This window comes from Equus przewalskii, chromosome 9, assembly GCF_037783145.1.
Source record: "Equus przewalskii isolate Varuska chromosome 9, EquPr2, whole genome shotgun sequence".
Lineage (NCBI taxonomy): Eukaryota > Metazoa > Chordata > Mammalia > Perissodactyla > Equidae > Equus > Equus przewalskii.
The window spans coordinates 20340218-20362363 of NC_091839.1; the positions used below are offsets into that span (position 1 = coordinate 20340218).

Here is a 22146-nt window from a genome sequence, read left to right on the forward strand (position 1 = left end):
GTGACTTGAGGTAGGTGGAGTTAAGGAATTAGATCCCCCGCGACCCGCCCCGCAGGCCCCGCCCCATTTCCGACAAAGTCCCGCCCACTTTCTTCCGGACCCCTCCCCGCCTCCCTGGGCTCTAGAGACTTCGAGGGGAAGGTGCTAGAAGAGACTTCGGAGACCCCTGTGAAGATGGAACAGCAGAAGGAAAGGACTGGGCCAGAGGGGTGAGAGACACAAGAACTCCCGTTGGGGGGAACAGACACCCAGAGAGAGTATCAAAAAAGAAAAAAAAAGTCTCAGGTGTCATCACGCAGAAACAGAATCTTAGAGAATCTTGGTGACACAGCTGAGCGAGATACTTAGAAATAAGGGGAGAGCTAGAAGCAGCTACTCGTGAAACACGGAGAAATTTCAAGAATGAACCAGGAGAATTTCAGATGCCAGCAACAGGCGTAGGGCTGGAGAAATAATAATAATAATTGTCCACGTTTCACTGAACGCTCTCCACACCTAACCCTTGAATACGCACCTTTGGTACCATCAAAAGCCATCTTTCGGTATGAGAAATTAAGGTTCAGGGTGGAAAAATGATTGGCCCAGAGACACACCGTGAGCGAGGCAGCCTGGAATTGGAACTGAGTTCTGTCTGACGCTGAAGCTCCTACAGAGCTGTGTGTCTCTCTGTAAAGAGAGACAGGAGGAAACTAATAGAGAGAGAAGGGGGTGAGGAGGTCAGAGGCGGACACAGAACTGAGCGCGGAGAGGGCTGGACTCCCTCCCAGGAGAGGCACAGAAGTAGTGAGGCTGCTGTAAGGAACGACTCATGCAGGTGGTGAGACCCACTGACCTGTCCTTTGTCATTCTAGGAACAACCTGTCCCCGCTGTCATCTGGGACTGAGTCGTCACCTGGCACTGAGTTGTGGCCCCCGGCACTTTTCCCAGCCCTGCCAGCTTCTCTCCTGGGCACCCCAGACCCAGCCCACCTGGGGCTCCCCGAGAGCCTGGCCTCTGTCACCATCCCCATCCGCCTGGATGCCCTCTCCTACCTCCTGCACAGCGCCCTGCTGGGGGCCTACACCCTTCAGCAGTCCTTGCCCTCCTGTCCCTGCTCCCACCAGGCGTGCTGCACCGGGCCAGGCACTGCCAAGAGGCCATCCAGGGGACGTGGGGGGTGGGAAGTCTGGCACAGGCCAGGCCGGGGCCGGGGCCAGGGCCAGCGCCGATGGGGACCTGGGAGGGCTGAGCGGCCAGAGAGGAGCTGGGCGGGGTACTCTGGGGCTGGCCCCAAGACCCCGCTGATGACGCCACCACCACCACCAACACCGCCTGCCCAGGATGCAAAGAGGGAAGCCCGCGGTCTGGAGACACCCCCGGACGGGCCACCTGCTGCTGAGGACTGGGAGGCAGAGTATTAGGAGCTCCGGAGTCCAGCACCCCGGACTCTGGAGAGGGCCCGTCGGGGTCACCAGGAGGGCTGTCCTAGAGCCCAGGGTGACTTCAGCCCTGTCAGAGATACCCCAAGAAGCATCATGTTCCCAGCCCTCTTCCCTCAAAACCATGGCCTCAGGAGTGAGGCCTGCAAATCACCTGGTGAAACCCGGACCTGACTTAGGATTCCAAGCCAGAAAAAACCCTGAACCTTATACCCAGGCCCAAATCCATGCCTCTCCAGGTTCCTGACACCATCCTCAGCAACAGTGACGACCCCACCCTCATTCTCACCCCCCAGGGCTCTTCCAACCCCAGCCCCAAAGCCATTCTCACCTCCCTCAGCAACCCCTGGGCCATGTCCACTCTCAGGACCATAGTCCCCATCCCGTGTATTCCCATTCATGTCCCCATCTCCACCCCAACCCACCTCATTCCCCACCTACCTCACGCCAGCCCTGCCCTCATCCTTCACTCAACCCCAAACCCAGCCCATCTTCAACCCCAGCCAGCCCCATCTCGTCCTCCACCTCCTTCCTGTCCCAGCTCCAACTGTCATGTGTCCTGTGACCCCACCCTGCAAAGAGCCCCCTGACCCGATACATCCAGACACCTGCAGCCCCCACCCCATCTCCTGCCCTTGGGGGTGAGGGGCCCTGGTTGGACAATAAATGGATGATTGTTTCTATGTCTTGTGTCTCTGTGTGTGCTTAAAGCTCAGGCTCACCCAGGGGGTGAGCAAGGCCTGGGAAGGGTGGTAGGGTCGTTGGGAGGGTCACAGAGAGAGGCCAGTGGGGCCAGGGGCTGCAGCGGGGGAGCGCCCAGATGCCTGCTTCAGCGAATTCCAGCTGGGGCCTCTGCCACCACTGCACTTCTGCCTGCTGGAAGCTGCTGGGACGAGGGGCCATTGTGTGGGGAGGCTTAAGGGATTTGGGGGAGCAGGGGAGCAGAGAGGCCAGCGGCCTGGCTCGGCTCAGTGTGCACAGAGGGGCCGAGGCAAACGGAGGGCTCAGGGCAGGCTCTGCCACTCAGGTAGGGACCAGGATGGGACCTGGGGTGCCCCTTCCTCCCCCAAGACCTAAGGGTCCAGTCCTCCAGCTCCTTCCTCTCCCAGGGACCTGGTGGGACCTAGCACCCTCCTCACCTAGGACCCAAGAGTCCAGGCTCCCAGCCCCCTCCTTTCCCAAGGACTCAGTGTCCCAGTGCCCAGTCCCCCCCGGCTTAGGACCTGGAAACCTAGGCCCCCAGCCCCTTTCTCAGCGACCAGGGGTCTAGGTCCTCTGTCCCTTCTCCCTCAGACTCAGGAGTCTGGAGTCCTAGCCGCACCCGACCTAAGATGGAGGAGTCTGGGCCCCCAGGCCCATCCTCCCCCAGAAGCCAGGAGCCCAGACCCCCAGCTCCTTCCTCTTCGAGGACCCTGGAGTCCAGGACCTCAGCCCCCTCCTCCCTCAGACTAGGAGTCCAAGCCCCCAGCCCCTCCTCCCTCAGACCCAGGAGTCCAGGCCCCAGCCCCTCCTCCCTCAGACCCAGGAGTCCAGGCCCCCAGCCCCTCCTTCCCCAGACCCAGGAGTCCAGGCCCCCAGCCCCTCCTCCCTCAGACCCAGGAGTCCAGGCCCCCAGCCCCTCCTCCCTCCGACCCGGGAGTCCAGCCCCCAGCCCCTCCTCCCTCCGACCCAGGAGTCCAGGCCCCCAGCCCCTCCTCCCTCCGACCCAGGGGTCCAGGCCCCAGCCCCTCCTCCTCCCTCAGACCCAGGAGTCCAGGCCCCCAGCCCCGCCTCCCTCAGACTTGGAGTCCGGGACTCTAGTCCACTCCTCCCCGGGACCCAGGAGTTCTGTCTTCTACCTCTTTCCTCTCCCAGGGACCTGGTGTCCTGGTATCCAGCTCCTTCCCACTCAGGCACAGGAGTCCAGGCCCCCAGTCCCCTCTTCTGCCAGGACTCAGGAGTCCAGCTCCTGCCCCGTCTCTCCCCTTCCCCACAGATCACCATGTACAGCTTCATGGGTGGCGGCCTCTTCTGTGCCTGGGTGGGGACCATCCTCCTGGTGGTGGCCACAGCGACAGACCACTGGATGCAGTACCGGCTGTCGGGGTCCTTCGCCCACCAGGGCCTGTGGCGGTATTGCCTGGGCAGCAAGTGCTACCTGCAGACGGACAGCATCGGTGAGGCTCTGGGGCAGGGTCTGGGCCACGCCTGGGGTCCGAGCCCCCACAGGTCAGGGGTCAGAGCCCCTCACAGGGCAGAACCTCACAGTCAAAGGGCCACCTGTTTTGCAGATGGAAAACACTGTGGCTCAGAGAGGGAAGGGGACAAGCCCAAGGTCACTCAGCGTGGAAGGAGCAGAATTGGGATTTCAGGTTTTCTAGTATGTACAATTACAGAACATACTGATTTAGGAGTTAAGTAGAGAGGTGACATTTCTTGGCAGGAATAGATGTCAGGTACAGCAGTTGGGGCTGGGGTTGTCAGAATAGTGTTTTTTATTTTTTGAAGATTTCGTTTTTCCCTTTCCTCCCAAAGCGCCCTGGTACATAGTTGTATATATTAGTTGTGGGTCCTTCTAGTTGTGGCATGTGGGATGCTGCCTTAACATGGCCTGATGAGCAGTGCCATGTCCACGCTCAGGATTCGAACTGGCGAAACCCTGGGCCGCCGAAGCAGAGCTTGTGAACCCAACCCCTCGGCCGTGGAGCTGGCCCGGTGGCGCAGCGGTTAAGTGCGCACATTCCACTTCAGTGGCCTGGGCTTTGCTGGTTCGGATCCTGGGTGCAGACATGGCACCACTTGGCAAGCCATGCTGTGGCAGGCGTCCTACATATAAAGGAGAGGAAGATGGGTACGGATGTTAGCTCAGGGCCAGTCTTCCTCAGCAAAAAGAGGAGGATTGGCAGCAGTTAGCTCAGGGCTAATCTTCCTAAAAAAAAAAAAAAAAAAAAAAGAGCTATGTTAGGTACTAGGGGAGACAGAAGCAACACGAACCCTAAATTTGCTAAATACTGGATGAGGTATTTTTAATCCTTGCTGCGTACCATGCCATGTAATGTACATGTGTGTATATATATGTGTGTATATATGTATATACATGTATAGATTACAATATATATTGTAAAAATGGGGATAAAATAGTACTTACACTATAGGGCTATTGCAACCTATATTATAATAATATATATATTCTATGTATCTCTATGTATCTCTTACCATATATATTTGCGTGTATTATACACATACATGTATATGGAAAGAGAGATACATAGATATATATATAGTATATTACATAATACATATTATACTATATACATTATACATTAATAAATTAATAATATATGGTATATTACATATTATATATCCAATAATAGTAGTAGTCATAATAATAATAATACCTGGCACTTGTTGAGTGTTACTGTGTGTTACATGATATTCTGAGTACATTCTGTGGATTAACTCCCTTCAGTCTCCCAAGAACACAAGAGGGCGGTTCCACTGTGTCTGGGAACAGACACGAGACTTGACCTCAAAAAGCCAAACATTGTCTTGAGGGGGTTTGAGAGGAGGAGCTGACCCTCCCTGAGCCCCACAACCTGACAGGCCCATGCCAGGAAATTTCACCTACCCCACCTCGCTGAACCTGCCCTGAGAGAGATGCAGCAGGTGCCCATTTGCCAGAGCGGTAAACTGAGGCAGGGAGTGGTGGAAAGACTTGCCCTGGGCCGCCAGCTTCAGAGCCCAGTCTGCCTGACTTTGTGCATCCTTTTCATTTCCGGCTGTCTCCTTTGTCTCATTTCGACCATCTCTCCTGCTTCAGACTAGGGACACCCCAAGGGACATCTCTGAGTCCCCTCTGCATCTTCTCTCTGCTGGGGAGGGGAGAGAGGGAGAGTGATGGAGATCCTCAAGTTCATTTGACACCAAAATCGAGAACCACGGGGCCATACCTCATTCCGATTGATCCTTGGGTATTTATCCAAACAGCTGGCTTAATCTGCTCATCAATGGTAATCTGCTCACCATAATTGGAGCAGAAATCCTGAGCCTGTTTCCCAGGGGCCGAACCCAGGCATGGATGTGTATGCAGAGTGTTTTTAAAGTTTCTAAAGTTGTTGCCAGGACTAAAAAATCTGGAGATTTTACATAAAAGTCTAGACTTGCAGATCTTTTTGAAAAATCCAATTTGGCGCGTCTCCCTCCTGGTCCACAGTGGTCAGCTGAGGATGAGCAACAGCTGTCCCCTTCAAACGGGGTGGACCAGTCAGAGTCCCTTCAGGAGGCAGAAACCACACAGTGCCTTGAATAGAGACGGTTTTCTGTAAAGTTGGAGCCGAGAGGCAGTAAGTGACCATTGGTACATGGGACATACTTGTCTGGTTCACGCAGTCTGCGGTCTCCCAGCACATCTTGCCCTTATTTGCAGCTGCAGTGAGGCCTCAGAGGCATTTGCGTTTTCCACCCCCGCATGAGCACAACCACAGGAAAGAAATAGGCTACAACGTACCCATAAGTCCTCCAGACTTTTTTTTTTTTTTGAGGAAGATTAGCCCTGAGCTAACTCCTGCCAGTCCTCCTCTTTTTGCTGAGGAAGACTGGCCCTGAGCTAACATCCATGCCCATCTTCCCCTGCTTTATATGTGGGACACCTACCACAGCATGGCTTGCCAAGCGGTGCCATGTCCGCACCCGGGATCTGAACCAGCAAACCCCAGGCTGCAGAAGCAGAATGTGCGCACTTAACCGCTGCGCCACCGGGCCGGCCCCAAGTCCTCCAGGCGTTTAAATACCCAGAGGCATCGCATTAATTTCCTGTGTTTCCATAACGAAGCAGCACATTGGGTGGCTTAAACAGAAATTTATTCTCACAGTCCTGGAGGCCGGAAGTCTACTATCAAGGTGTCGGCAAGGTCGGTTCCTTCTGAGGGTTCTGAGGACGTGTTCCAGGCCTCTCCCCTCGCTTGTGTGTCCATCTTTGGTGTTTCTTGTAGATGCATCACCCTGGTTTCTGTCCTCAAGTTCACATGGGGTTCTCTCTGTGTGCAAGTCTGTGTCCAGATTTCCCCTTTTATGAGGACATCAGTCATCTTGGATTAGGGGCCCACTCTACTCCAGTGTGACCTCATCTTCACTCATTATGTCTGCAACCGCCCTGTTTCCAATAAGGTCATATTCTAGGCACTGGGGTTAGAACCTCGACATATGAATGTAGGGGTGGGAGGAGACACAGTATAACCCATAACAGCATCCATGGAGAAATAGCCAGGGATTTTTCTCACTGAGGTTCGTGCAAGACAGAAGACTACATTTTGCAAAGATCTGAGACTTTCTTTTTTTTTTTTGAGGAATATTAGCTGCCAATCCTCCTCTTTTTTTTTTTTTTTTTTTGCTGAGGAAGACTGGTCCTGAGCTAACATCTGTGCCCATCTTCCTCTACTTTATATGTGGGACGCCTACCACAGCATGGTGTGCCAAGCAGTGCCATGTCCGCAGCTGGGACCCGAAGTGGCGAACCCCGGGCTGCCAAGAAGCAGAATGTGCACACCTAACCACTGCACCGCTGGGCTGGCCCGAGATCTGAGACTTTTTACTTTTCAATAAGAAAGTACTGGTCCTGGTGCTCTGAGGAACAGACTCACCATGCAGTTAAGAGTGAGGGCTTTGGAGCTTGGGTTTTAACGCCAGCCCCACTGCTAATTATGGGACCGTGGGCAAGTCGCTTCACCTCTCTGAGCCTCAGTTTCTTCACTTGAAAAATGGGGATAGGTGCCAGCCCAGTGGTGCAGTGGTTAAGTACGCACGTTCTGCTTTGGTGGCCCGGGGTTTGCCGTGGCAGGTGTCCCACATATAGAGTAGAGGAAGATGGGCATGGATGTTAGCTCAGGGCCAGTCTTCCTCAGCAAAAAAAGAAAAAGAAAAATAGGGATGAAAATAATGCTCACAGCATAGGCTCTTGGAAGAAACAAATAGGACTTTTTGAGATATGGGCAAGCAGTATGAAGGAAATGAAAGAGAGCAGAGGAGAGAGGATAGAGAGTGAATAGCAGGAGGATATGGGGAATCAGCATTCATTCAGTCATTCAGTCATCCAACAAACATTTCTCCACATGGAAACAACCCACTTCCTGTCCTCAGAGAGCAATCAGGTGGAGGGGCAGACAGATAAAGAGTGTTCCAACCCAGAGCAGGGAGTGAGGATGATACCTGGCAGGTGGAGGGATGTTTCCTAGGGGAGGGGACTTGGGAGCTGGGCTTTGGAGGATGAATAGGAGTTTGCCAGGTGAAGAGGAGGGCATTTGCAGAGAGGTGAAAGAGAAGCTGGGTCAGGCATATGGAGAGAGGCAAGGCACTCTGGCCCTCAGAGGTAGCAGCATTCACCACTGAGGGCAGGGGAGGCGTGAGAGTGACCGTGGGGTGTTCCCACAGCATACTGGAATGCCACCCGGGCCTTCATGATCCTGTCTTCCCTGTGTGCCACCTCCGGCATCATCATGGGCATCCTGGCCTTGGCTCAGCAGCCCTCCTTTGCCCGCCTCTCCCGGCCCTTCTCCGCGGGCATCATGTTTTTTGCCTCCAGTGAGTGGACCCCCTTAACCCTACCCCACTCCCCACCCCCAACTCCCTGCCCATCTCACACCCAACCCACCCCACCCCCACCCCTCTCATCCCCGACTCCTTCTCCCTCTCAACTTCGTCTTCACCCCCAGTGTGGACTCCAGGACTGTTTCTAATTCCGGCTTATTCTGACACCAGCCATGTGCTGCAATTCAATTCTGGTACGAACCACCCAGAATTGGCGTCAGATCCCACAGGTTTAAGGGCTCGGTTCCCAAGCCTGCCCCTACTTCAGCTGCAATGTGGGTCCCCAGGCCACCTGTGCTTCTGACCAACTGGCTACAGACTCCAGGGCTCCCCAGGACCCACTCAAGTTCAAAAATTTGCTACAACAGGTCACAGAACTCAGGAAAGCACCACACTTCCAATTACAGTTTTAGCATAAAGGATGCAACTCAGCACCAGCCAAATAAAGACATGCACAGGGAACAGCCAGAGAGGCGTGAATGCGGAGCTTCCGTGGCCTCTCCCGTGGGCTCAGGCTGCGTCGCCCTCCCGGCACATCGATGTGTTCACCAACCAGGAAGCTCCATGCGCTTCGGCATCCAGAGTTTCTATTGGAGTTTCATTACGAAGGCGTGACCGACTGAATCACTGGCCACGTAACTGAGCTCAAACGCCAGCTCCCTGCTCCTCCCCAGGGCTGGGCTGACATCCAGTGGCTCAAAGCCCCAACCCTCTGCTCTCACCGTTGGTCATTCCAGTGAGCAGCTCCTAACCTGAGTCATCTCAGCTCAGCAGCATAAACTCACATGTGATCCCAGAGGCTCTAGGATGATAAAGGCGCTCCTATGACTCAGGAAATCCCAAGGATTTATACTCTCCCTCCCAGGAAGGAGAGACAAAGACCAGTCAGATTCTTTATTACCTGGTGCAACCCCGCCCATGCCTGCCCGTCCCCATCCAACCTATGCCCCATTCATCACTACTCCTACTTCCAACTCAACTCCCGTCCTCACCCCAATCCCTACCCGTGCCCACCCCACCCCTTCCTCAGTCTCGCTCCCACCCCCACCTCCAAACCCAGCCCAGCCACACTCGCCCCTCTTTCCCCAGCCTTTTTCGTGCTGTTGGCCTTGGCCATCTACACTGGAGTCACCGTCAGCTTCCTCGGTCGCCGCTTCGGGGACTGGCGCTTTTCCTGGTCTTACATCGTGGGCTGGGTGGCCCTCCTCATGACTTTCTTTGCAGGTACGAGCGGGGCTTGTGGGTGGGAAGGTCAGCGGCAGTGGCAGAGTGGGCAGCGCTACAGAGGGCAAGACGATGGGGTGTCCCCCACGGGCAGAGCACTGAGCCGGAAGGCCGACTCCAGGGAGATGGGGAGTGGTGGGGTGGGGATTGGGGTGGGAGCAGGGGCTGGGAAGGCTTTTGAGGGGGGAAATCCATTGGGATCTCTTGTCTTGTAGGTATTTTCTACATGTGTGCCTACCGGATGCATGAATGCCGGCGCCTGTCCACTCCCCGCTGAGCCCACATCCATATGCATCCCGGACCCACCTGCATCTGGAAGTTATAATGAGGTCACTGAAGAGGAGAGGGAGGGTCCAGAGGCCTGGACTCTGGGTGGGGGCCCCGGACTCCTGTGTCCCAAGGGGGAAGGAGGAAGAATGGGGCCTGGTGGGCGGCAGTTGAGAGGACCCAAGGCCCCACCCATTGGGGGGGTGTTAGAGAAATGGAATGTGCGTTAGAGCGACTTTTTGGAGTCTAATAAAACCGTTGTGAAACTACTGAAGTGTGGTCCCCGAGGGGCTGGAGAGAAACAGGTGGGAGTCTGGTGGATGGGGTTGGGGGTCGTATTACGGCAACCCAACCTGCTCAGTTCTGTGGGCATGGGACGGAAGCAAATCCCACAGTCCCCGTCCAGGGGTTCATTACACTTCAACTTCAGGAAACTGACATGTAAGTCCAGTTCGGATCCCGATTCCGATGCGTGTGTGTGTTTAACCCCACACCACCAAGCAGTTAACTCAATTCTGATGCCATCTACCTGGAAATAGTGTCACATCCCACAGCTTCCAGGCTCAGTCCTACAAGACTGTCCCCCGCCCCCACTTCAGACACCAAACACAAGTCCAGGTTGTCACCTGTGCTTCTGACCGACCAGCTATAGATCAGAGGTTCCTACGACCCTCTCCTTGGGTTGATTAATTTACTAGAGTGGGTCACAGAACTGAGGGAAACATTTTACTTCCTAGAGCACTGTTTTATTATAAAAGGATATTATAACTCAGGAACAGCCAGTTGGAAGAGATGCATAGGGTGAGGTATGGGGACAGGGCGCAGAGCTTCCACGCTCCCTGAGCAGACCACACTCTCCAAACCTCCGCATGTTCACCAACCTGGAAGCTCTATGAACTTGGCCATTTTGGGTTTTTCTGGAGGCTTCATTACATAGGCAGGAGTGATTAAATCTTTGACAGTTGACCGATTCAACCTCCAGTTCCTCTCCCGTGGCCGGCCGGAGGTCAGGAAGTGGGACCTCTAATCACCGGGTTGGCTCCCTGGCAACCAGGCCCCACCCTTAGGTGCTTTCCCAAAGTCACCTCATTAACATAACAAGACATATTTACAGCTCTCATCACTTAGGAAATTCCAAGGGTTTTAGGAGCACTGTGCCGGCAACAGGGACAAAGACCAAACAGGTATTGCTTATTATTAATCATGATTTCACAGCAGGACAATCGGATGCCTGAAGAGACCTGTGATAAAGCCACTGCCCTGGCTCCTCACCCCATCTCTGGCCACATCTCCCAGCCTTCTCTTCCCCTCTCTGGTTCGGCCCCTCCAACAAGACGCATCAGAACTCTGACCTGCACCTCGGCCTCCAGCAACTGCCTCTGCACACGCCCTTCGTGACCTTGACCTTCTCTTCATTCACTCATTCATTAGTTCATTCAATAAACGGATGCCAACGGCCATGAGATTTACTGATGTCGATCATAAAATAATAAGACTGTTTAGCAAGGCCGATTCTATCAAGAAGAATATTTATTACAGCCTATGCTAATAACTTATATTAACAGAGGCTTACTCCCTAGAAATAATATTTATTGGGGGCCTCCTCAAATAACAGTAATGCCGTATTTATAGAGGCTTCCTGCATAATGGCAACTGAGGCCTTCTCTAATAATAATTTATTGAGGTCTATTTAAGTAGGAATATTTACTGAGGCTTATCCCAGTAATCATATTTATAGGGGCTTCCTCCAGCAAGAATAGGATGTTGTACTTGTAACTGCAGACTCATATCTCTAACTCCTTACTCAACATTCCCACTTGAAAAGAAGAGGCACCTCACATCTCTAACACTGAGTTCCTGATCTCTCACAACCCCACATCTGCTCCTCCCATGGTCTCCTGCATCTTAGTAAAGGATTCCATTTTTATCCAACTGCTCAACCCAAAAACGCTGGGAGCATCCTCAGCTGCTTTCTTTGTTTCATCCCACATCTGATTCATCAGCAAATACTGTTGGCTCTTCCTTTTTTTTTAAAAAAAAAAAGATCGGCACCTGAGCTAACAACTGTTTGTTGCCAATCTTTTTTTTTTTTTTTGCCAATCTTTTCTTTTTTTTTTTCTGCTTTTTCTCCCCAAATCTCCCCAGTACACAGTTGTATATTTTTTCAGTTGTGAGTCCTTCTAGTTGTGGTGTGTAGGGCACCTCCTCAGCATAACCTGATGAGCAGTGCCACGTCGACACCCAGGATCCAAACTGGTGAAACCCTGGGCCGCTGAAGCGGAGCACGCAAACTAAGCCACTGGGCCACGAAGCCGGCCCCCGTGTTGGCTCTTTCTTAAAACTATGTCTGGAAGTTGACTCCTTGCTCATCCACAGTCACCACGGAGATCCAAGTCACCATCATCTCTCAGCTGGCTTACTGCCACGGCCTCCTAACCAGCTCTGCCTCTGCCCTTACCCGCCCCCTGCCCACTGTGGTCCATTCTCTACACAGCATCCAGAGGGAGTTTTGTTAAAACGTGATTCAAATCCTGTCACTCCTCCGCTCTAAGCCCTCCAGTGGCTCCCATCTCAGATGAAAAGCTAAAGTCTGTCAAGGTCGTACAAAGTGCCATGTGTTCTGGACCCTGCTAATTCTCTGACTTGATCTGCCCTCCCTCACGGCAGTTCAGGGGTCCCCAAGACCAGCCTCGGGTTCTGACTCACTAGAAGGAGTCACAGATAAATAGAGAAGCTTCCTCTATTCTATATGTGGGATGCCGCCACAGCGTGGTTTGATGAGCAGTGTGCACGTCTGCGCCCAGGACCAAACCTGTGAACCCCGGGCTGCTGAAGCAGAGCTCGTGAACTTAACCACTATGCCACCAGGCCGGCCCAACAAAGACACTCTTATCAGGCAGGACAATCCAAGGACATAGAGGTTCCCTCCCAGGAGCTGGGCAAGGCTAACCCTTTCTTTGGTCAAGGTTAATGCTCTGCTCCTCACTCACTCTGCTCCAGCCTTGCCAGCCTCCGTGTTGGTCCAGGCATGCGCCCACCTCTGCCTGGACCACGCTTCCCAGATGTCTTTCAGGTCTTTGCCTCAAAGTTACCTTTTCACTGAGGTGTCTCTGGCCACCCCACCTATAATCACATCCCTCCCCTCCTTCTCTGCTTTTGCCTCCCCACAGCACTTTTCACAAACATACTACATATTTTTCTCAGATCTATCATATTGTCTGTCTCTCCAGCTGGAATGGTGATGCCACCAATGCAGAAATGTGGTTTTGGTCATCTCTACATCCTCAGTGCTTATAAGACGGCACCTGCACACGGTAATGACTCTAAAGAATATTTGTTGAAAACTAAATATTTATTCAGGCCCATTGATAATGATATTTAGGGGCTGGCCCTGTGGCCGAGTGATTAAGTTCTCACCCTCTGCTTTGGCAGCCTGGGGTTTACCAGTTTGGATCCTGGGTGCGGAACTAGCACTGCTCATCAAGCCATGCTCTGGTGGCTTCCCAGATAGCACAACCAGAAGCACCTACAACTAGGATATGCAACTATGTACCGGGGCTTTGAGTAGAAAAGAAAAAAAGAGGAAGGTTGGCAACAGATGTTAACTCAGGGCCAGTCTTCCTCACCGAAAGCATTGAAAAAAAATGATATTTATCTACTTAGATTATTTATTGGAGTTTACCCTAATGATATTTGATGAGGATTTTTAGGCTGCTTAATTTTAAAACGGTTTATGACGAGGATTTTTAGGCTGGTTACTTTTAAAACTACAGATAAGAAGCAGGCTCTGAGGAGTGGAATTTGTTTGCCCTTTGATCAGAGACAGTTGCATTTGTGAAGGAAATCTCCATGCCTCCCTCTCTGCGCCAGGAGGAAGAGGGGATGGCCTTATCTCTGGAAACTCTTAATGGGGAAGGCAAGAACTTAAGTTGTTTACTGTCTGGCAACCTCATGTAACTGACCCCCCACCCCAAAATCCTTTGTCTTTAGTTGAAGATAATATTTGAGCGGTGACTTCTGCCATTTACTCAATCCGGTTTGATTCTTATCTAAAAGTTGTGGGACCGCACAACGGCCAGACCCTACCGGCACTGGTACCATTTTAACTTTTTTTTCTTTGTCTCGTAAAGAGATAACTCACATACCTATGACTTAAATTTAGACCTAACCCTCAACTTGGGGCAGCAGCAGAGGCAGCAGCAGGAGCTGTGACTGCCCGTGGGTCCTGTCCCCACGCACCAGCTCTGACTGCCTGTGGGTCCTGTCCCCATGCCAGCGGGGGCAGCAGTAGGGGCTCTGCCTGCCCATGGGCCCTGTCCCCATGCCAGCGGGGTCAGCAGAAGCGGCGGCAGCAGAAGCTCTGACTGCCCATGGGTCCTGTCCCCATGCTATTCTATACTATTCTCTAAATAAAAGAGCACTACTGCCTGATGTGGATTAAGGCTGCCCCAGCTAGAGAAGCCTAAGGTGACCTGGCCTACATGCCAAACTATATGACCCAGTGGACTTTTTTTATGGTATGAATTAGGACTGCCCCAGGGAGAGAAGCCCAGGGCATCCTCACCTACATGCCGATCTATATGGCCAGATTCGTATCTAAAGTTATATGACCACACAATAGCCAGACCCCATCTGCACTGAAATCATTTAATGACTTTTTACATCATCTTTTCTTTTCTCCAGTAAAAATAAGTCACGTACCCATGCCTTATAAAATTAGCCCTAACCCTCAACTCGGGGCAGCAGCAGGAGTTCTGACTGCCCGTGGGTCCTGTCCCCACGCACCAGCTCTGCCTGCCCATGGGCTCTGTCCCCATGCCAGCGGCCGCAGCAGAAGCGGCGGCAGCAGAAGCTCTGACTGCCCATGGGTCCTGTCCCCATGCTATTCTATTCTCTAAATAAAAGAGCACTACTGCCAGATCTTAAGAGTCTAAGAAATCTTTCTTTTGACCCTCGGCTCACCAACCCCGCATCACTGCCAGATCTTAAGAGTCTAAGAAATCTTTCTTTCGACTCCTGGGCTCACCGACCCCGCATCAATATTCACTGAGATTTAATATATTTTTATCATCATAAGAGACCACATTAAATATTATTGAGTGGGCCTCAATAGAAATGATGGCACCTTCCATAATAACTGTTTATAAACAGCCATCACTTCTTTGCTCTAATAGAATGTAGGCTCAGTGAGGGCAAGTCTGGTGTGTCTTGTGCATTGCTGTGCCCCAGGGCCTAGCATAATGCCTGAACTATAAGAAGGGCTGGTTGAATTGAATATCTCCAGAGGCCTCCTATGGGCCAGATCCTATGCTGGGCCCTGGGGGCCCCCAAATTAATCAGATTTTGTTCCTGTCTTCAAGTTCTTGGGGTCTGGAGAATAAGAAGTGGTGGAAGGAGAGACACTGTGGATCAAGCCAATAAAGGAGGGCCGGAGAGATAATAATTTGGTTGGGGGTGTGCATTCAGTGCCCTGGACTGAGCATGGGGCCTTGGGACTGGGGGACCTCAGCTTGGAAGACAGAAACAACAGAATGGAGACCAGGTCCCCAGGTCATCAGGGAGCTTTACAACACCTTGCCAAGGACAGACATGGAGGTTCTGTGGGACAACTCCCTCTTCAGTGTCCTGTTCAGCTGCTGCTCCTTTGGGCTCTTCCTGGTGGCCTTTGTCTGCCCCTACTGGCTTGAGGTGTGTGAACCAGGGGGCACCAAGGACCTGGGCCTGTAGTCAGCCAGTGATGCCTATGCATGCAGAAGCCTGTGGGAGCCCGGCACAGGTCATGTATGTGCATGCATTTGTGTGTGCAATGGTGGTGGTGGGACTCAGGGAGATGAGAAACAGGGTTACAGCCTTGGACCTAGAGGTGGGACAAAGATGAAAATGGGGGTTTGGGGTGGGAATTATAGGGGGTGGGGAGAAGCACGAAGAAGGAAGTGAGCGTGGGACTGGGACTGGAAATGCAACCTGGCATGGGGATGGGAATGAAGACAGGGTTAAGTCTAGGGACGAGGATGGGTTTGGGTTTGGGGTTGAGTTTGGGCTTAGGTTTGTGAATAAGAATGGGCTTAGGTTGGACGGTGAGGGTGGGGTTAAATTAGAGGTTAGAGCTGGGGTTAAGGAATGGGTTATGTTTGGGTTTGGGGATGGGATTGAGTTTAGAGTTGAGTTTGGGAATGAGAATGGGGTTAGGTTTGGGAATTGGCATGGGTTGATTTTCGGATTGGAACTGGGGTTATGTTTGTGGTTGGGGATGGGGTTGAGGATAGGATTGGAGCTGGGGTTAAGGATGGGGTTGGGTTGGAGGGCAGGGATGGCGTTGGGTTCAACGAAAGGGATGGCTTTAAGGATCCCTTAGGGGTTGAGTTTGCGATGGGGTCAAGATCACACATGGGCTCTGTGATCTGACTGCCCCCTCACTACACACCCATGGCCCAGACTCCCTGAAGCCTGTCTGGCCAGAGCCAGAGCCGTGTCCACAGCCATTTTTGCGCCGGCTCCCTGCTGCTCAGGACCTGGATCCACCCCTGGCAGCCTGTCCTCATGAGCATGTTCTCAGCGTGGCCAGTTACCGCATTAGTGAGGGTGTGAGTGACAGATGGGGGGCCTGCAAGTTGGTCTCCACTAAAGGAAGAAGACCTGGCCTCTTGGGTCCCTCTGTTTTTTCCCCTTGCCGGTTGTCCAGGGACTGCTGACTCAGTTTGATTTCATGACAGAGGTCCTCTTTCGGGCCATTCTCTGTTTCATAGAGGTCAATTTTGCCTGGGTCTCTCCCTGGGCTGTGCCCCCTTCACCTTATATTTGCTCACATATCAGGTGACATTTTGCTCGGGACCTGATGCTGGTGCGGGAGGAGGGGTCTCGTGCTTGGAGGGCTGGAGGGTCCTGCACAGACACCCTTGTGCCACCTGCGCCCCCCAGGCTCTGATCTTGATGAGGAAGCCCACTACACTGGAGGCCCCACTCAAAGCAGCGCTGTGTGTGAACGCACTTATCAAATGAGGATGTGGGTGTCTTCCCCTCCACAAACTTTTAGAATTGTGATTCTCCACCATTTGCTGGCCCTGGGCATAACTTCAAGCAGGGATCCAGGAGTCTGAGTTCCCGACCTGCCTCTCCCTTCCTCCCTCAGGACCTGGAGTCCAGGCCTCCAGACCCTTCCGCCTTCAGCCCCAGGCATCTTGCCCTCCAGCGCCCTCCTTCTATGGAGACCCTAAAGTGGGTACCCCGCCCTCCTAGAACGGAAGGTGGCAGAACCCACAGCAAAACATGACACATCCCCCAACTATCTCCTCTGGCCACATTCCCCCTCCTATTTAACTCACACTCTGGCCTCATGCACCACCTTCCACCCCCGGGCCCCCAAGCTTTTCTCTCACTTCTTCCAGGAAGCCCCCTCTGGTGTTGAGGCCTCTAAGGTAGGCCGCAGACAGAGGCAAGTTCTGAACCAACACCCCCACCACCACTGATGATTGACACCCTCAGTGCAGTCCACACCACACACTGACAGGGGAACAACCTTGGGGGAGGGGAGGATGCTGTCAGCACAACCCAGGAAGGGAGGGTGTGAGACAAGTCAGCTACCGGGAACTGAGTGAAACCAAACCAGCCTGGGCTTCAGGAGCACTGGTGCCCACTGCTTGCTGGCTTCTCTTTCTTGAGCTCAGAGGACCCAGGAGTCTGGATCACCAGCCCCTTCATCGCCCTGGACCTGGAAACCCAGCATGCCCCCCATGGAACCCTGTCGGTCCCTGGCCCTCCTCTCTGGCTCCCTGGGCCTTCTATCTGTCCTGGTTGCTCTGAGCACGGATTTCTGGTTCGTGGCCATGGGGACCACATCATCTCACTCGGGCCTTTGGCCAAAAGAGCATCAGGACCCAGTAGCAGGTAACAGGGAGAGATCTCTCTTACGGGCCAGGGTTGGGTGGGGAGAATGACCAGACGGGACAGGCATTCAGAGGTCTTGTTTCTGAGCAGGCTACATCCACGTGACTCAGGCCTTCAGCATTCTGGCTTCCCTGGGGGGTTTGGTGTCCGTGAGCTTCCTGGTCCTGTCCTGCATCCCCTCACTGTCTGTCCCGGGCCGTGGGCCCCTGGTCTCGTCTGTCACAGCCTTTGCTGCAGGTAAGGGCTCTGGGCTGCCCTTGGGCACTGGGGACTGCCGAGTTCCTACAGAGGGGCTGAGCCGTCTCTCTCCTCTCCATCCTCAGCCTTCTTCGTGATGGTGGCCATGATGGTCTATACCATTGAGCGGTGGAACCAGCCTCTAAATCCCCAGATCCAGACGTTCTTCTCCTGGTCCTTCTACCTGGGCTGGGTTTCAGCCCTCTTCTGGGTCTGTGCAGGTAGGTGACTGCTGCCCTGGGAGCTCGGGAGGGCCAGCTGGGGGCTCTCAGGAAGCAGGGCGGGACAGGTGCTAACCTCTCTATGCCACCCCAGGTGCCCTGAGCCTGGGTGCTCACTGCAGCGCCCCCCTTCCTGGCTACGAAGCCGTGTGAGCTGAGGGCGAGAATAGCAGGACGGGTTTGGAGCACTGTTCTCTGAAGGCATCGCCAGGAACCATGGGATTACACGATGCCCCCTCCAGCCCTCACCCCCAGCCCTCCCGCAGCCCCCTGCATTTGTTTCTTCATCTATTCAACAAAAATTGGCCGAGATCTGGTTATTCCAAGATTAATTCAATCACGACATAAGCCAACCATACGCCAGCTCCATGGGAGGCGACACCAGAGGAGTCAAGCCTCCCGCCAGCCCTCAGGGTGCTCCCGGCCAGTGTGGGGACCAGTGTGGGGACCTGCGTGGACTCAGGCACTGCCCCAGGTCCATCTCCCTTCTCTGCCCTTGTCTCTCTCCCTGTCTCCATCTCTCTTCTTCGCCCTTCCTTCTCTTTTCCTCCCTGTCTTTCTCATTTTAGCTCTTTCCTTCCTGCTCCCTTGCTGATGTTGTCACCCTCGCTGATGTTGTCACCCTCGCCATCACCCTAGTCCTCCTTGCCCATTTCATTCATTCATTCATTCATTCCTTCAGTTGGTTTTTCCTGACCACATCCTTTCCACTGGGCCTTGCTGGGATGCGGACATGAGTCAGACCTGGGCCTTGCCCACCAGGGGCTAAAAGTCTGGTGGGGGCAGGTGGCTAATACAGGCCAGACAGCAGAAAGGGCGCGGGAGAAAGACTGACCCCGTCAAAGACGGTGGAGATGAGCTTTCTGGGGAGAGGGTGTTTAGCGACTTCTCGAGAGCCAAGGAAAGGTAATCCAGGCAGAGGGACCCAAAGGTGGAGGCGTGGAATGGCTGGAAGGTTTTGGAGGATGGAGAATGGCGCTTTGTGGCCGGAATGTAGAACAGGGGGTGGAGGAAAACGAGGATGGAGAGGTGGGGGGTGGGAGGGGCAGGGCCTCTAACACCACACTTGACTCTCTCCTAAGGGTAGTGGGGAGCTAGCAGAAGGTAGTGAGCAGGAAGAGAGTCAGCGTCAGCTCCAGATGCCAGAAAGACTCCTCTGGGACGTGCCGGGAGGCCAGAATGGAGAGAGAAGCTTGGCAATGCAATAGGTGGGACAGGAGACAGGAAAAGGCCTGACTTGGACCAGGGCACGGGATGGAAAAGAAGGAGTGAGCCAGAAAGATTTGGGGGCAGGAGGAAGCAGACTTGGGGATCCCAGGGCTTTGTGGGGGTGGCAGGAAGGAAGGGGGCAAGGATAGCGCCCAGGGTTCTGACCCGATGAACTGGGTGGGACGGTGGGGTCATCCCTGGCTTGGTGGAAGATGCTGAGCTCAGCTGGGAGGTGGTCTAGCGTCAGGCGTCTGGAAGACATTCAGAAGTGAGGACTCCAGTCTAAGGCTCGGGAGAGAGATCTGGGCTGGAGATGGAGTTTGGGATGCCACAGAGCATCAGTGACCCCCGGAGCTGCAGGAGCGAGGAGGCTCACCTGGCAAGAAGGTGGAGGATGGAGCCTCAAGGAAAACTGGCATTGAGAAGTAAAGGGAAGGAGGAGGAGGAGCTGGGAGGGCACAGTCAGAGAGGGAGGAGAAGCTTCTAGGACACGGTCTACCATGCCATGGCCCTCAGGCTCCCCACAGACCGGCTCCCATCCAACTCTCAGCTGTCACTTTGCTAGGAGAGCTGCCTCGGGGGGTGTGTGTGTGTGTGTGTGTGTGTGTGTGTGTGTGTATGGGTGGGTGGGTGGTTATCTCTTTAAACGGCTGCTGCGACAGACGGTTCTGGAACTCCTGCTGCCTCACAGAGACCCAGTCTCCCTTCCCCCACCCCTCTGTGCTCTGTGTCTAAGAGGCCCTGGGAGTTGGGTGTAAGTCACTTAGGTAGGTGTGTGTGGGGGTGGGGGTGGGGGTGGGGGGAGGGCACTGGACAGGCCAAAGGAACATCCCACTGGGGGATGGACGTCTCTGGAAGACTGGGAAGTTCCTTGGGAGAAGGTCTCCAAGTCCCCAGTAGGAGCACCAGGGCACGGGGGAAGGAGGTCTTGGGTTTGGGAGGGACCTAAGCGAGGGGTCCCCAGGCAGAGGTGCTGGGGGACGGGCCTGGAGCACGGGAGGACCTGAGGGAAAGGGGTCTCCAGATCCCCAGAAGTAGGGGCCCCAGGCAGGGGTCTGGGATATGGAGGGACAAGAGGGAGGGGGTCTGAAGGAGCTGGGAGACGGACCTGGGGTCGGGAGGGGTGTTGGCTAATCCGGCACGTGTGGCCCCTCGGCAGCAGCCTCTCTGGATGGGGGTGAAGCGGAGTCTTCAGAGCGGGGGCACCTTGCTGGGCCTCTTGGGCAACGTCTTGACGATTCTCTCCACTGCCACCAACTACTGGAACCACTCCACTGGGGGCCACAGCGGCCTGTGGCAGGAGTGTAACGGCAGCCTCTGCTCCAACATCCCCTGCCAGAGTGAGGCCCCGCTCGCCCAGATGTCAGACCCCCACTGGACAGACAGGCCCTAGCACTGACCACAGCTGGCCCCATCTCCTGACACAACCGCTGGGCACATCCTGCGGTGCCCCCACTCCCACCCATTCCACTCCAGTCTCAGATCCTCCTGCCGCGACATTAACAGCCCCTCATGACACAGTTTTCAAGCCCCGATGCAAACCTCTGACTCTGCTCCCAGTCCTGCACCGGCGGGTGTGTTGGGGCGGGGGTCGGGGGGGTCGGGACGGAGCCAGCGTGGGGCTGATGCGGCCCGCTCTCCCCAGCCATGCTGGCAGTGACTGGGGCGTGCATGGTGCTGGCCGCCGGCTGCGGCATCGTGGGGTTGGTGATGGGGCTGCGGATTCTGTGCCAGGAGGGCAACTCGCGGGGCCAGACCACGAGCGCCATCTTCTTCCTCTGCGGTGAGAGGCAGCGGGCCCCCAGGCATAGGGGGTTGGAGGGACCGGGACCCAGGGGTCGCGGCTGGAGGCACTGGAGACCCAGAGGAGGGGGCGGAGCTGGAAAAGCAGGGCCAGGGGCGGTGCTGGGACGATGGGCGTGGAGTGGCGGAGCAGGGACTGGGAGGGGGAGGCGGAGGCGTGGCCTGGTGGAGCAGGGACCTGCCGGGCCAGAAGGGAGCGTGGCTAGGGGCAGTGGGCGCGGTCTGCGTGGGGCCTGGTTGCAGCCCCCGGGCCAAGCTCACCTGGCGGGTGGGGCGACCCAGGCCTGCTGCTGCTGATCGCCTTGACAGGCTACACGGTGAAGAACGCGTGGAAAAACGACATCATCTTCTCCTGGTCCTATTTTTTGGGGTGGCTGGCCTTACCCTTCTCTGTTCTTGCGGGTAACCTGGACAGTGGGAAGAGGGTGGACAAAACTGCCTAGAGGACCCCCCTTCCCCGCAGAGACTCCCCAGCCCCCTACCAGGAAACCCCACAGTGACCCTCTAGGAACTCCCCAACACAGTCCTCTCCTGACTCCTGCAGACCCCGCAGAGATGCCCTTGAACCCCAAAGCCCAGTCCCCGGGGCCCTCCTGGTCATCCGCCCCAGGACCCACCCTCCTCCACCCGCCCTCCGCTTACCCCCCGCCAGGCTTCTGCTTTCTGCTGGCGGATATGATCGTGCAGGGCACGGATGCCATCAGTGGATTCCCCGTGTGCTTGTGACCGCAGCCTGCCTGGGGCAGAATAAAGGACGCGCTTCCGCCGCCGCAGCTCCGAGTGTCTTTCTGGGGACGTGAGGACGCGGGCACGGGCGACATGAACGGACGTGGGAACATGTACATGAACAGGGACTCGGGCACAGGGGTACATGGAGGCTCAGGGAGGAAGAACATAGGATATGAACCTATAGGGAACGTGGGGCCATGGGCGGGGGGGGGGGGGGGGCGGGCACGGGCAAGGAAACACGAGCATGGAGTGGACAAGGGACACGGATTTGGAGGGGAACGGGGACACGAGGGGAGTGGGGTCAGGAGGGGACATGTGCACATAGAAGGGATGTAGGGACACAGATATGAGGGAAAGTGGAGACACGGACAAGGGAGGACAGATATGGAGGGAGGTAGAGGCGTGATCATGGGACAAGGAACGTGGAGAAAATGGGGGGACACGGACACAGGAGGACTCAGAGGCGTGGGGACACGGGCACTGCGTCTTGGAGCGGCGAGGAGGAGGTAGGGAACTGGAGGAGCGGATAGGTCCGAGGGCGTTGGGAAAGGTCCAGGACAACCGGGAGCAGCTCCACTCCGGCGCCGCTTCC

At 54.9% G+C, this 22146-nt stretch overlaps 4 protein-coding genes and 1 long non-coding RNA gene across 7 annotated transcripts; 4 read left to right on the plus strand and 1 right to left on the minus strand.

Moving 5' to 3' along the window:
- The first annotated feature begins 108 nt into the window (after positions 1–108).
- C9H19orf84 (chromosome 9 C19orf84 homolog) lies at positions 109–2101 on the plus strand. The gene is made up of 2 exons (XM_008531341.2): positions 109–209; positions 852–2101. The coding sequence occupies exons 1-2, from the start codon at positions 175–177 to the stop codon at positions 1399–1401; spliced, it is 585 nt and encodes a 194-aa protein (XP_008529563.1). The 5' UTR covers positions 109–174; the 3' UTR covers positions 1402–2101.
- A 1299-nt stretch (positions 2102–3400) lies between these two features.
- Positions 3401–9617, plus strand: LIM2 (lens intrinsic membrane protein 2). Its single transcript, XM_070633320.1, has 5 exons — positions 3401–3634; positions 3667–3733; positions 7825–7974; positions 9070–9204; positions 9420–9617. Exons 1-5 carry the CDS (start codon positions 3401–3403, stop codon positions 9479–9481), a joined length of 648 nt encoding a protein of 215 aa, XP_070489421.1. The 3' UTR covers positions 9482–9617.
- A 7381-nt stretch (positions 9618–16998) lies between these two features.
- NKG7 (natural killer cell granule protein 7) lies at positions 16999–18125 on the plus strand. Its single transcript, XM_008531344.2, has 4 exons — positions 16999–17355; positions 17446–17592; positions 17679–17813; positions 17908–18125. The coding sequence occupies exons 1-4, from the start codon at positions 17193–17195 to the stop codon at positions 17964–17966; spliced, it is 504 nt and encodes a 167-aa protein (XP_008529566.1). The 5' UTR covers positions 16999–17192; the 3' UTR covers positions 17967–18125.
- A 5-nt stretch (positions 18126–18130) lies between these two features.
- Positions 18131–21608, minus strand: LOC139085522 (uncharacterized). 2 transcript variants are annotated; one of them, XR_011543872.1, is made up of 3 exons: positions 21468–21608; positions 21087–21232; positions 18131–20354 (listed from the first exon to the last, which is right to left on the minus strand). It is a non-coding gene; the product is annotated as an uncharacterized lncRNA (long non-coding RNA). The 2 variants fall into 2 exon arrangements; XR_011543873.1 differs by lacking the exon at positions 18131–20354 and adding an exon at positions 20565–20901.
- On the plus strand, positions 20194–21598 carry CLDND2 (claudin domain containing 2). Of its 2 annotated transcripts, none has more exons than XM_070633318.1 (4): positions 20194–20362; positions 20668–20805; positions 21108–21227; positions 21478–21598. In XM_070633318.1, exons 1-4 carry the CDS (start codon positions 20194–20196, stop codon positions 21549–21551), a joined length of 501 nt encoding a protein of 166 aa, XP_070489419.1. In that variant the 3' UTR covers positions 21552–21598. The 2 variants fall into 2 exon arrangements, with proteins under 2 accessions (XP_070489419.1, XP_070489420.1); XM_070633319.1 differs by having other exon boundaries at positions 21135–21227.
- Positions 21609–22146: the final 538 nt, after the last annotated feature.